The 11808-nt window shown below is 56.1% G+C and overlaps 1 protein-coding gene across 5 annotated transcripts in view; it reads left to right on the forward strand.

Moving 5' to 3' along the window:
• NFATC1 (nuclear factor of activated T cells 1) overlaps positions 1-6430 on the forward strand; it is a 96939-nt gene extending 90509 nt beyond the window's left edge. For all 5 annotated transcript variants that reach the window (XM_041739644.1, XM_041739649.1, XM_041739647.1 and 2 more), the window contains one exon: positions 4711-6430. In XM_041739644.1, the coding sequence (XP_041595578.1) occupies positions 4711-4754 (44 nt within the window). In that variant the 3' untranslated portion in view covers positions 4755-6430. The remainder of the gene's footprint in view (positions 1-4710) is intronic.
• Positions 6431-11808: the final 5378 nt, after the last annotated feature.

The following is an 11808-nucleotide window of genomic DNA, read 5'->3' on the forward strand; positions in this document are numbered from 1 at the left end:
GAAGATAGCTGGGCCCTCGGTGGCTTGCCTCTTCTCCTTCTTTAAAAAAAAAAAGTTGTTAAGTCCCACACCAGCTAGTCCAGGGGAAATGGCTGAAGAAATCATCTGTAGTTATACAGAAGACAGTGCCATGTTTCTGTGTTGGGGCTGGGGCTGGGCTGGCGTTGCTGGAAAGAGATGCGTGCCCCCAGGAGTGGGGGAATGGCTCTGCCTTCGGCGTCTCCCACCCAGGCACCAGGCTCTGTGTGCTGAGCAGCCCCACAGGCCTGGATAGGCCACACATATGGGCAGAGTATAGAGTTGGAGTGGGAGGGGGGAGATCGGCCGGCGGGAGTGCCAACCCTGGGCTGGGGGCACGCAGGTGGCCTCCACTCCTCACTGGGACCGACGGCCCCTGTTGCCATTTGCTGACCCTCCTGCAGACTCTCCGTTTACAGAACCCATCACAATGACGTCCTCCTCCCCTCCTCACAGACCTGTGGACGACCGCACACATGCCCCCACTTCAGAGCCAGGGGCAGGGGAACAGCATCGCTGCCAGGCCTACAAGCCATGCGGCTCATTCCTTAAAGTTTGCTTTGAGATCCTCCACTGCTTTCAGAAACCAAGAATTCAGAAATGAGAAGGAAAATGCATAAAAATGAGATTTAGACCCTCCCCACCCCCTTGGGTCACATGGCCTCAGGAAAATCAGTCAAGGGCCCCTGAGTGAAGCCCATGGGTGAAGTGAGGGCATTTTACTAGGACATGAGGGTTTAAGCTCAATTTTTTTCAAAATGGTGATGAAAAAAAAAAAAAGCCTTACTGTGTGAAAGTATAAAGATTTTGCTTTAAAAAGAATGCTTCACCTGATTAGTTAATTTGCACATCTAATTTATAAATAGCCAAGAGATTTTGTGGGGTGGTCAGAAGAATACGGTGAGTATCGGCAGATGCTGTATGTGTAGGTGAAGAGCTCTGCCTGTATGTACCTTGTATGTTTTAGCTTTTAAATGTGAAAAAAATACTAATTTTCTTTTCACTCAACTCTGGCTGTCCACAGAGGTGCTGTGTGCACGCGTGTGTGTGTGTGTGCATGTGTGTGCATGTGTGTGCGCGTGTAGCCTGCCTCCATGTCCCAGATTAAAACGAGAATTCAAGTTGCCACATAAGTTTTAGGAAAAAAACAGTAGTTTCCACCTTGGGAGCATTTTAGAGAAAACTTAAACATAAGGGAAACAACTTTTCTCATTACATTAAATTGTGGTCTAGCAGCTCGCCACATCCTGTTGCAGGGACATCTGACACGAAGCCAAGCGAAGGTTCCTCTTTCACATCTCTGACAGGCTGTGAGGGTCACATGTTACCTGCAGTTCAAAATACCTTCTACAGAGAAAAAACCCTTGGTGTCGGTGGAAAAGCTGAATAAGAAGATGGAAAGTATCAGTAGAGAGAAGACTCTGTGGGAAACTGTAACAGAGAAAGCCACCCCCAAAATAACAGCACAGAGCCCCTGGGGGCAGCCGCGCACTCACAGGGACCCGGAACCGTGACCTCATGGAAGAGACGTGGGAGGCCAGGGAAAGGCCAGGGGTGGCAGGACCCCAACAAGTTCAGCCCTTGGGCACCGTCTGTCTGGGACCGGGAACCTTCAGGGTGGTCCCTGCAGGGCCGTGGCGCCGACTATCTGCCAGGAGCGTGGCTCTGCGGCCGTCCTGTCTTCGGGGATGTGCACAGTTGTGTGGGTCTGCAGCGCAAGTTGGGCAGCCACCCCCCCTTCCCGTCGGCCGCCCACACAGTCCGGAGGGGCACCTAGAGCAGTGCCCACAGGGCACTGGCACATGTGTGCTACTTCTCGAGTGTGCTCCTAAGATGCCTGGCCCGTCCCAACCCTACTTGATGGTGCCGACCTGGGCCACAGGGGCACCAATGGCCTGTCCTGTCCAACTGACCGCTGCTGCGAGGCTCCTCAGACAGCGCAGACTCTGGCAATGGAGCAGGAGTACTGCCAGCGCTCCCCAACCCTCCTGGGCGCCAGGCTGGGGTCACAGAGATCAGGTCAGGCACCAGGACACAGGAGGGCCTCTGGCTCAGGACACACTCAGGGACTTCCCTGCTGCCACCCACAGCGGGCTCCCCCTGCCAGGCTCAGGTGCCCTGGTGGGCAGCGAGGGGAAGCCCACTTAGATGCTGCTTCCCCTTTTCTCTTACAAACGTGTTATTTTTTTCCTATGGTCTCTATAACCCCGAGGAGCTAGATTCTTGGCTTTCCTGCTGGAGCCTCCCCACCATTCCCCATCATTATTGCCCCTCAGACCCGCCCCATAATCCCTGTCGTTACCCTCATACCCACCCCCATAATCCCTGTCATTACCCTCACACCTCCCCACATATTCCCGTCATTATTACCCTTCAGACCTCCCCCCTCCCCGTATTCCTGTCATAATTACCCCTCTGACCTCTCCCCATATTCCAGTCATGATTACCCCCAGACCTCCCCCCATATTCCCGACCTTATTCCCCTCAGACCTCCCCCCACGACCCCATCAATATTACCCCTCAGGGCCCCCCACATCCCCATCATTATTACCCTGAACCCCATTTCCCCAACGTTAGTCCCCCCAAGAACTGTTTCTGCATCCCGTGTCTGCTCTTATGGGATCGGGTTCTGATCTGAGACTAGGTGCCCTTGCAGGGGAATGAGCAGGAAACCCCGTCTGGTGTGGGTGACTCTGTTCAGCCGCGTCCCTCGGGGGCATCCTGTCCATGCTGCGCCTGCACAGGTGGCCTCATCTGCACCCAGTGTGGAGCCCTTGGCCCCATGTGTACCCATAGCGCTAGCCTGTCCACCCACCCATAGCCGCCCCCCCGTGGGGCAGGGAGCCACCATTGCCCCAGGCCCCCCCAGCCTCCTGCGTAGAGTGAAGCAGCTGAGAAAGAGCCACTGTGCCCACGCCTGGCGCGAGATGAGGGCTGCACCCACCACGGCCACAAGCTCTGTGGGCGCCGTGAGCACCTGCCTGCCCTGCTGGGAAGCCCCTGCTACCACGGTGCTGTCCTTGTGACACTCGGGTCTGTCAGTTTTCTCTGTCTAAACGTTGTTTGACCTAACACATTTTGCGACGTAGAAATTGGACACATGACTCTCAGAGGCCAAAGGAGTGAAGCTGGAAGATGTAGGACTGCGTCTGGTGTCCCGTGCCTGTTGCCTCCCTGCCTGCACTCCAGGAGCCGGGAAGACACGGCACCTGAGGCCCCCGGAATGCCGGGGAGGGCCACATGCTCAGGCGGGGACCCAGGAGCCATGAGTGGACGGGAGCTGGTGCCCTGCCTTCTCCTGCGGGGCCCTGCGCCACTGCGCGGCCAGGGTATCAGGGCAAGACGCCTGCATCTAACCGAGCTGCCCTTGGGACGCTAAGGGACAGGTGTCCTGAGAGCCACTCAAGCACCTGGGTTTCGTTACTGCCTCATTAGTGGCTCACTGGGAGGGGTCATGGCCACCCAGGTGGCCACGGCCCCTGCCTGTGTTCTGTGCGTGAAGGTCAACACCATCCTCAAAAAAAGGTGTGGCTGCATGTCGGTGGTCATGCATCACATCCGTGTCCCAGGCAGACGTGTCCTCTGCAGGTGGGCTGGCGGTGTGCCCACCCCGGGCTGCTGTACACCTCTGGTGTTTGTATCAAGCGAACCCCCTGCACCCTGGATGGTTCCCTTGCCAGGCGGCGGGTAGACCTGCAGGTTTGCAGTCGGGCTCCTGTCTGTGCAGCTGGTGCCACTGGGCTCTGTTATCAGCAGCCGTGACACAATTCCTGGTTGCCCCAACCACATTTTATTACTGTTTTTCTTAACAATAGTGGGGGGTGTTGAAAGGGCACTCGGGGGGTGGGGAGTGGAGGCGATGACAGGTGTGCCAGCTAATTGCTGCAGGAAGCTGCCTGGGACACGCCAGGGCCTTTGCAGAAACACATAGACTTTATCTGGGTGGTGGAGGGCAGCCTGGGCAGTTCCGTGACGTGAGCCCGTGTCCTCCGCCCCCCAGTTCTGTTAGGAAAGTGGGCCGTGGGGACACGTCCCCTATCTGGGGGCCCATCAGGGTGGAGGGAGGGATGTTGTGCAGCTTGCTCACGATGGCCTTTGCCAGCTTTGCTCATTTCCTCTCCTGCTGCCAAAAGCCACATGCTGATAGTGGACATGGACAAGGAAACAGAAATGAAGGAAGAGCCCAAACAAAGGGAGGCCCAGGCCACCCCATGCGTGGCCCTCCTTTTGGACGCAGCCTATCCAACAAGCAGACTAGGGAGAGGGGCTCTCGGAGCATGGACCTCAGGGACGTGCCTCCCCCACGGGGCACCTCTGCTGGCCCCGCCCGTGGAGACACCAGCTGCATGCTCCTGCCTGGAGAGGACGGGCCCCCGCAACTGGACCAGCGCCTGGCCCCTCCCCCTGGGGCCCACAGTGCTAGGGTCAGGTTGTGACTATGTTTCTGGATGGGAGTGGTGACGCAGCCACCGCCAGCCTCTGCGGTCACCGAGCTGGGTCCTGGGCAGCTTCGGTGCTGCTGGCCCAGGACAGCTCAGGCCCAGGCCAGGGGTGGGAAGCAGGAAGGAGGGGACCCTTCCCACAAGCTCCCCATAACTAGCTGAATGCGTGGCTGATGGGACCTCTGGTTCTTACGGACTTTGAGCCAGAGCTGTGTTTCCCTAATGGCTTATCTCTTGTGTTTTCTTGCAGTAAATGAAATAATACGGAACGATCTCTCCAGCACCAACATCTGATCGTAGCTGGCCACAGGTTACTCTCCGAAGCCGCACGGTGTGGGCTTAGCCGCCGATGGTCGAGCTCTGGCGAAAGGACTTTAAGTACACGGAACACACGCCTGGTACCGGTCGGAGCTCCAGCTCACTCAAGATTCTCATCACGGGCTCAAAGCAGCAGCTCTGTGACTGGGAGAACCGGCCACGCCTCCTCATCACAGGAAGACCGGAGGGGGCGGGGTGCGTGCCTTGCATGGGTTCCCCCACCCCACCCCGGGCACCCCTGGACTTCAGCACTGGAAGTGCCTTATTACCCAGAGCCCAGCATCAGGGTGCGCCATAGGATGGAGTGTCAAGTCTGCTACCAGGAGAGTATTTGCAGGAGCAAAAGCTGTAAAGACGCTTCGTCGCAAAGCTTTGTCTCTTTTGTGATAAATTAGAATACTGGCAAGCTGGGCATTGTGAGGAGAACCTAACACGTGCTTCCTGCTGTTTCTTGGCTTCCCTTGGGCTGCAACATGCAATCTGCTTCTTTACCCAGTGCATTTTAGGGATCTTCCATTCTGACCTCTCCCTTATCACCCACTCCCTCCCCTGTGTTACTGAAACCGTAGTACTGTTCGCTGTAGCATGCTAGGGTGTTGTTTCTAATCTGGCTTTGAACGTAGCACAAGTAAGATGATAGCACAAGACAGGTCGCTGGACAAAAAAAGAAGTCTGTCTGCCGCAGGACAGATGCTGCATTTGCATGTATGTACACACGTAGGCTCGTATTTATGGACAAATAAAACAGAGTTGGTGATGTGTGGTCCCTGCCCGTCAAGGGCTGTGTATTGGCAATAACCAGGATCCGTTCTGGAAAATGCATCTGAGACAAAACTTGGGCTTTGCAGCCGCGTCCACAGGCACCCATGTCCCCTCACGCGGGTCTGTGCGGTCCCGTGTGGTGCCGCTAGCCCAGTGTGTCAGAACATCAGCAGAGGTGCATTCTCAGGACCCAGGCGTCCCCACCCAGCAGACAGGAAAGCAACCGAAAGTACCATCGCAAAAGGAGTATAATATGTTTGTTCAGCTCTAAGATTATTACTTCACAGAAGCCTTATAACTCTGCTTCGTCTAAGAAAACAATCACCAAAAACATTTTCATACGCCCATAGTATGTTCCAGATTACCGACTGTTAATACGTAGGTTAGTGTAAGCTTCGCTCCTGCTGCATTTGTACAATTAACAGCTTACAACACATGATGACTAGCAGTGACCGGTCGTCTCACATAACCAAAAAGCATGGTTTAATTAAAACATGTTTAACCCGATGACTGTGCCTTAGGAGCTGATACCCTCTCACGGAACATGCCTGGGTTGTACCCGCGGGTGGAGGTTGTAAGTCACAGTAATCAAACATGATGTTACAGTGGAGGAAGCTCTCCTGCAGAATTATTTTAAAGATGTTCTTCTGTTCGATTCTGTGTCTTTGTTGTTTGACTTCCAGAAGGAACACCAACCCAAAAGCCATACTTGTAGCATTTGCACGTGACTGTGGCTCCATGTAGACATGACCCAGAACCTAGCCCACCCTTAGCGTCCTAGGACTCGCATGGAATCTTCTAATAGGCTGTCGTATGGAAAGGAACCATTTGGTATTCGTGTCCGCTGTCCTTGTAGTTAGGAAATAGATCCAATAAAGCATATATATATATATATATTTTTTTTTTTTCTGGACAATCTTAGTGTGCCAGTGATTCATTACCCGTGTGGATAATTCTGGTCAGTTCTAAGGGATTTTCTGCTGTGGGTCCTTGTACTGCCAGCTGAGCCAAGTGCTGTTCACAGGGTGGCCCCAGTGCCACTGGGCACCTCCTCCTGCAGTGGGTTTCCCATCCTGCATGTTCACAGAAGAGGACACTGTGAACATAGCACCTCAGAAACGTTCAGCCAGGTCCCGTGCACAGGGAGCTTTCCCGTGAGCTCAGAAGAGTGGCCAGGGCTGGGGGTGTGCATGTGCAGGGTGGCCATCACCGTCACTGCCATCACCACAGGAAGGTAGCACGTCAGAGCAGCCCTGGGTGTTGCCCCTAGAGGCCACTCGGCCCCTCTTCCTGCCCAAATCCACTTTGTAAAACCAGAGTGAGACCCAGAACTTCTCCAGCAATTCAATTGTGAATTGTCAGAAACAATAGGACTTTATGAAATGAGAAATTTCCTGTTTCTTTTGCTAAGATTGAGGCAAAGTACTAGAGGAATCTGCATCACCTAGAATGTGTGGTCAGCCAGCACCTGTTCAAGCAGGTGGGCCGGGCAGCGGGGCACGGGGCCAGGTGGTGGGCAGGGTCTGCAGAGAAGATGGCCAAGTGACCACGGACGGTACAGGCTGCAGAGCCCAGAGCCGCTGGCTGCCAGAGGACGAGGAGCTCCATCCACCTGGAGAGCAGGCTTGCAGGGCCACCGGTGCTGGGTGCAGGCTCACCGGTGCTGGGCTGGCCTCCGAAGAATGGCCTGGAAGCTATTGATTTCAAAGCGAGTTTTGCCTCCCCCCCCATTCCTGACAATAGGATTTTATATTCCAGGGGCAAAAATACAAATCCACAAAATAAGGGATGGTTTCTGCAAAGAGGTGGTGCTTCTGCAGATGCCCATTTTCTTAGTTTCCTTTCCTCTTGGTGATCTTGTGAAATAAGGGAAACACGCCCAAGGGCCCACTTCTGATGGGTTTTACCCCCACTTGCACTGACCAGAACCTCCCCTGGGGAGCCGAGGATGAGGTCAGCTGACTGGAGCTGGCCGAGCCTCGGCAGCTTAAGAGCCACTCACCTCCCACAGGGGCCGGGTGCCAGCCCTTCCCAAGTGTGAGACCAAAGTCCAGTAAACACCGGTGTCTTCTCGTAACCAAGTGCAGGTAAACAAAGATCCTAGTATCTCAGCTTCTCCATTTCAAGGTCCCCTGATCTGAGCAGGCGGGGTCCCCAGCTGGGGAGACTCCGTGACCCCAGCATCTCTTCTAGGACAGGCCCTGTGGTAACTTTCTGCTTCTGCAAACCTGTGACATCCTGTGCAGGGGGTCGGCCGATGACACCATGAGGACGGTGTCTGCACAACGGTAATTACACATTTCCCAGAAGTGTGTCCACATTGGATGTGGAGCCTGCGCCGACACTGGTGTCTAAACAAGGCAAAGGGCCTCTGTGCAAACACACTTTTTAACATGAAGTTCGTGTAAGATGACGTTGAGCGTCTTACAGTGCACAGTTGGGCGCACGTCAACAGTGCTGTGCAACTCCCCTCTCCATCTGTTTCCCATGGTTTCATCACCCCAGAGGGCAGCCCGGCACCCTCAGTCACCCCGCCCCAGCCCCACCAGTGCTGTCAATCCCGCCTCCATGGACATGCACTGGGCACCCCCACGGTGGGACCCAGACAGCAGGAGGCCCTGCACCTTGCTTCCTCCACTGCACACTGTGGGCTTCGGATTCACGCACAGCACAGCACCTCTCAGGACTTCGCCCCTTGTCATGGCCAAACTGTCCTGCCACGAGTGGACTGAGCGCCATCGGTGGCCGCCCCGCCTTGGGCTGCTGGGAACCCCGTGGACAGGCTTCCGTGTGAGTCTCTGTCCGAGGCTCGGCCCCCCACTGGCAGCGTGAGGCTGAGGTGCATCAGGAGTTGTTTGTCTTAGTTTTGAAGAACGGTTTTCCCTTCTTGGTTTTACAATCAGGCTTCCCTGAGACAGACGCGGGAGCACTAACCTAATTTGCCATCTCACATGTAAAGCACGTCCTATCTGTAATTCTTGATGCCAAAAAAATTAAGTTAGGATGAGATGAGTAACTGTTGGTTATGCCACAGTGGGAAGTGGGCTGGCCTCGCGTGCCTCCTCCAGGGTGGGCCGCAAACCTCCGAGCTTTGGGGGGGGCACCCAGGGCCTCGGTGCTAGGTCATCTCACACACGCACGCATGGAGGGACATGGTGGGGCAATGGGTGGAGGTGACTGCCGTCACAGGAGTGAGCACATTTGGCTGCCCTGAGGCTCCCGTGGCCCAGCGCTCCGAGTCTAGCCCTTCCCTGCGCTGCCTGACCTACAGCTGTGGCCGTCTCTCACGGGCCCTGTGTCTGTGACCATTGGGGCACAGAGCCGGGCAGGTCTGCGGCCCCACAGGACCGGCGTGGTGGTCACAGCCTCCTCATGCTCCCTGGGGGAGTGCCAGTGGGACCCATGTTGGAGGCAGCTGCCATCCCCTGGAAGGATGGAGCAGCCATCACCCTTCTCGCCGCCAGGCACCCCTTCTGTGTGGCCTGGTGCACAGACAGTTCCTGCTGCCCCGAGGGCCTGCCTGTGACAACGCTGCTGTGCACACAACCCCCTGGACCAAGTGTGGCCCGCAGAACAACTGCAACTTGTCTCCAAGGGCCTGTCGTCTGGGGGCTCCTGGAGGCACCCTCCCCACTCAAGGCCTATCCCCAGAGCGTGGCCCTGGGGTCTTATCTCTGTGCCCCAGGAGGCCCAGGCTCTACCATTAGACGGTCATCCCGGTGCTGTGAAGCTATGTCCGAGTGATGCCCTGGGGTGGGAGGGTGCTGGCCGCCCTGAGTTGAGGGCATCTCTGTTTCCTGGGAACTGGCATCCTCAGGTGATGGCACACTGCTGAGCCTTGACGGAGGGTTGATGGCACAGCCAGGGCCTGGGTGGGCTTGTTGTAGCCACAGAGTGAGGACGGCCTTGCCACAGCTCCTGGGCATTACCTGGCAGCAGACCAGGTACCGTGGTTCAAGGCCATGCGAAGTCAGTCTGCAGCCACGCAGGTGCACATGCCGTCCCAGCACCTCGGGCTCTGCTGGCCTGGGCCTCCCCCCCCCCGAACTGTCCTCCATCCTTACAGCACAGTGCCAGGGATGACACTGCTGCCAGGCTCACAGGCGAGTGCGGGTGTCCATAGCTGCCAGTGCATTCCCACGGCGCAGGCCTCTTCCAGTGGGGAGATGATGGGTGCTGTTCAAGTCGGGTGGAAGACGGTGAAAGCAAGGGGCCAGCCACGGGGTCCTGCTGGCAGCAATGGCCACACGACCCCCACCTCCCAGAACCCGCCCCCAGGCCCAGCCTCACCTCTCACTACGTCCAAACCCAGGCTGGTGGGATGCCCCACCTACAGTTAGCCTGAGAAGCCGCCGTCCTGCCCTCGGGTCCAGGCGGTGCCATTGGAAGTGGAGGGTGAGCTCCCTGAGGACTGAAGGCACCAGGCAGGCGCCCCCTTCACACCTGTTCCTCCTTGGGTTTGGGGGTCTGGAAACCCTGCCCTCAGCTCATGGGAAGAGTGGGGAAGACTGCGTCTCTGGGAGCTGGCAGCTGGTGGACTTGGACCCGAAGACCCCGTTTCCTCACTGGATGCAGTGTCGTTCAGGCTATTGGTCATTTGGCCAAACTCTGGTCATTTACGTCCTTCGGAGAATCTGCCCTTCTCCCCTGAGTTTGTGGAATCTGTTGGCGTAAAGTGTCCCCAGCAATCCTTTACTGCACGTTTCTCGCCGTGGTGCCCACAGTGACCATGTTTCTCTCCATCTGCATCCTGACCCCACGGCCTTGGTTTCTGAGCCGCACTCTGCCCCTGGGTGCCCTCGCTGCCCCCAGCAGCTCGTGGGACCGAGGCCGTGATGGTCTAGGAAACAGACTTTATGAGAAGGCACTCTGTATTGACGGAGGCCGTGCTGCGGTCCAAGCTGCAGGTCAGGACCTGTTTGTGAGCTCGTGATGCACACACGCACAGCAAGTCGCTGGGTGGCGTGTTCCGTGGATGCTCACCAGGCACCCTGGCTGCCCGCGGGGCCTGGATCTGTGGGGATGGGAGTGCTGAGCACACCGCCGCGCGTGTGTCCACTGCTCCTCACAGCCCGTAGGTTCCCACCACAGACGTGGGTGGGGTGGGTTATTTAGAGCAGGTCTGCATTCCAGGTTAGCCGCCCCATCTGTTATTAGGACGCCTCCCTTTATCTCTGCTCTGGCATCGACCCAGTCCAATAGCAATCTGCGGATCGTGTCAGGGCGCATGCGTCTCTAGCAGTCTCGACCTTAGGCCTCGCAGGTGTGCACAGAGTAAGTTTCCTGCAGGATGCGGGCGGCCGACCTACTGTGCGGTGTCGGTCTGCCTGTGGACAAAGGTCACTGAGGCCATCACCAGCAGTAGAATCACCAATGTGGGCAGATTTAAACCCACCAACTGGTGACTTGCTTTCTGTCCCACCAGCCACTCCCTCCTCACCGTCCTCTTGTGCCCCAAGCTGAGTGTTTGCTCTGATCCTGTGTCTTTCTGCCTCATAGTCGGAGGAGCTGCAGCTCTTCGTCCAGTTGCTTCCGAGGTGGTTCTGAGTCTACGGGTGACCCAGGTGACGCACGTGGAGCCCCCGGCCACGGCGCCAGGCCGAGTCCTCCTCTCTGCTCCCAGGCCCCGCCACGGCTCCTGCCCCACGTCTCCCTCTGCACATGTTACAAAGGCCACAGCCTGTGGCTGCTACTTTCCTTCAAGGAGCGAATCATCTTTTAAAGAGATTTAAGTAATGAAAAAATCATAAATATCCCACATTATTTCCCTATATAGCTGCCGTCCCCAGGCTGGCCGCGGCTGCGCATGGACAGAGGTTCCTGCCTGCCGTCCTCTTCCTGAAGGGCTTCCTTTAACATGTCTTGAAACTTAGCTCTACTGCTGGGAAGTTATTTCAGCTTTAGTATCTGTGAAAAGCCTTTATCTTGTCTATTTTTCTTTATTTTTTTATTTTTTAAGATTTTATTTATTTATTCATGAGAGACACACAGAAAGAGAGGCAGAGACACAGGCAGGGGGGAGGCAGGCTCCCTGCGGGCCCCGGGGTTACAACCTGATCCAAAGGCAGACGTTCCACTGCTGAGCCCCCCAGGCGGCCCCACTTTATTTTAAAGTAATCATAGATTCCCAAGAAATTGCCCCAAAAAATGTACAAAGAGGTCCCACTGGATTTTCACTGTATTTTCACAGAAATAACAGGAAACTGGCAATGGTAGAATTTATAGAACTTGCTCAGATTTCACGGTTTTACAGGCCCATACACATGTG

Source organism: Vulpes lagopus, chromosome 24, assembly GCF_018345385.1.
Source record: "Vulpes lagopus strain Blue_001 chromosome 24, ASM1834538v1, whole genome shotgun sequence".
Lineage (NCBI taxonomy): Eukaryota > Metazoa > Chordata > Mammalia > Carnivora > Canidae > Vulpes > Vulpes lagopus.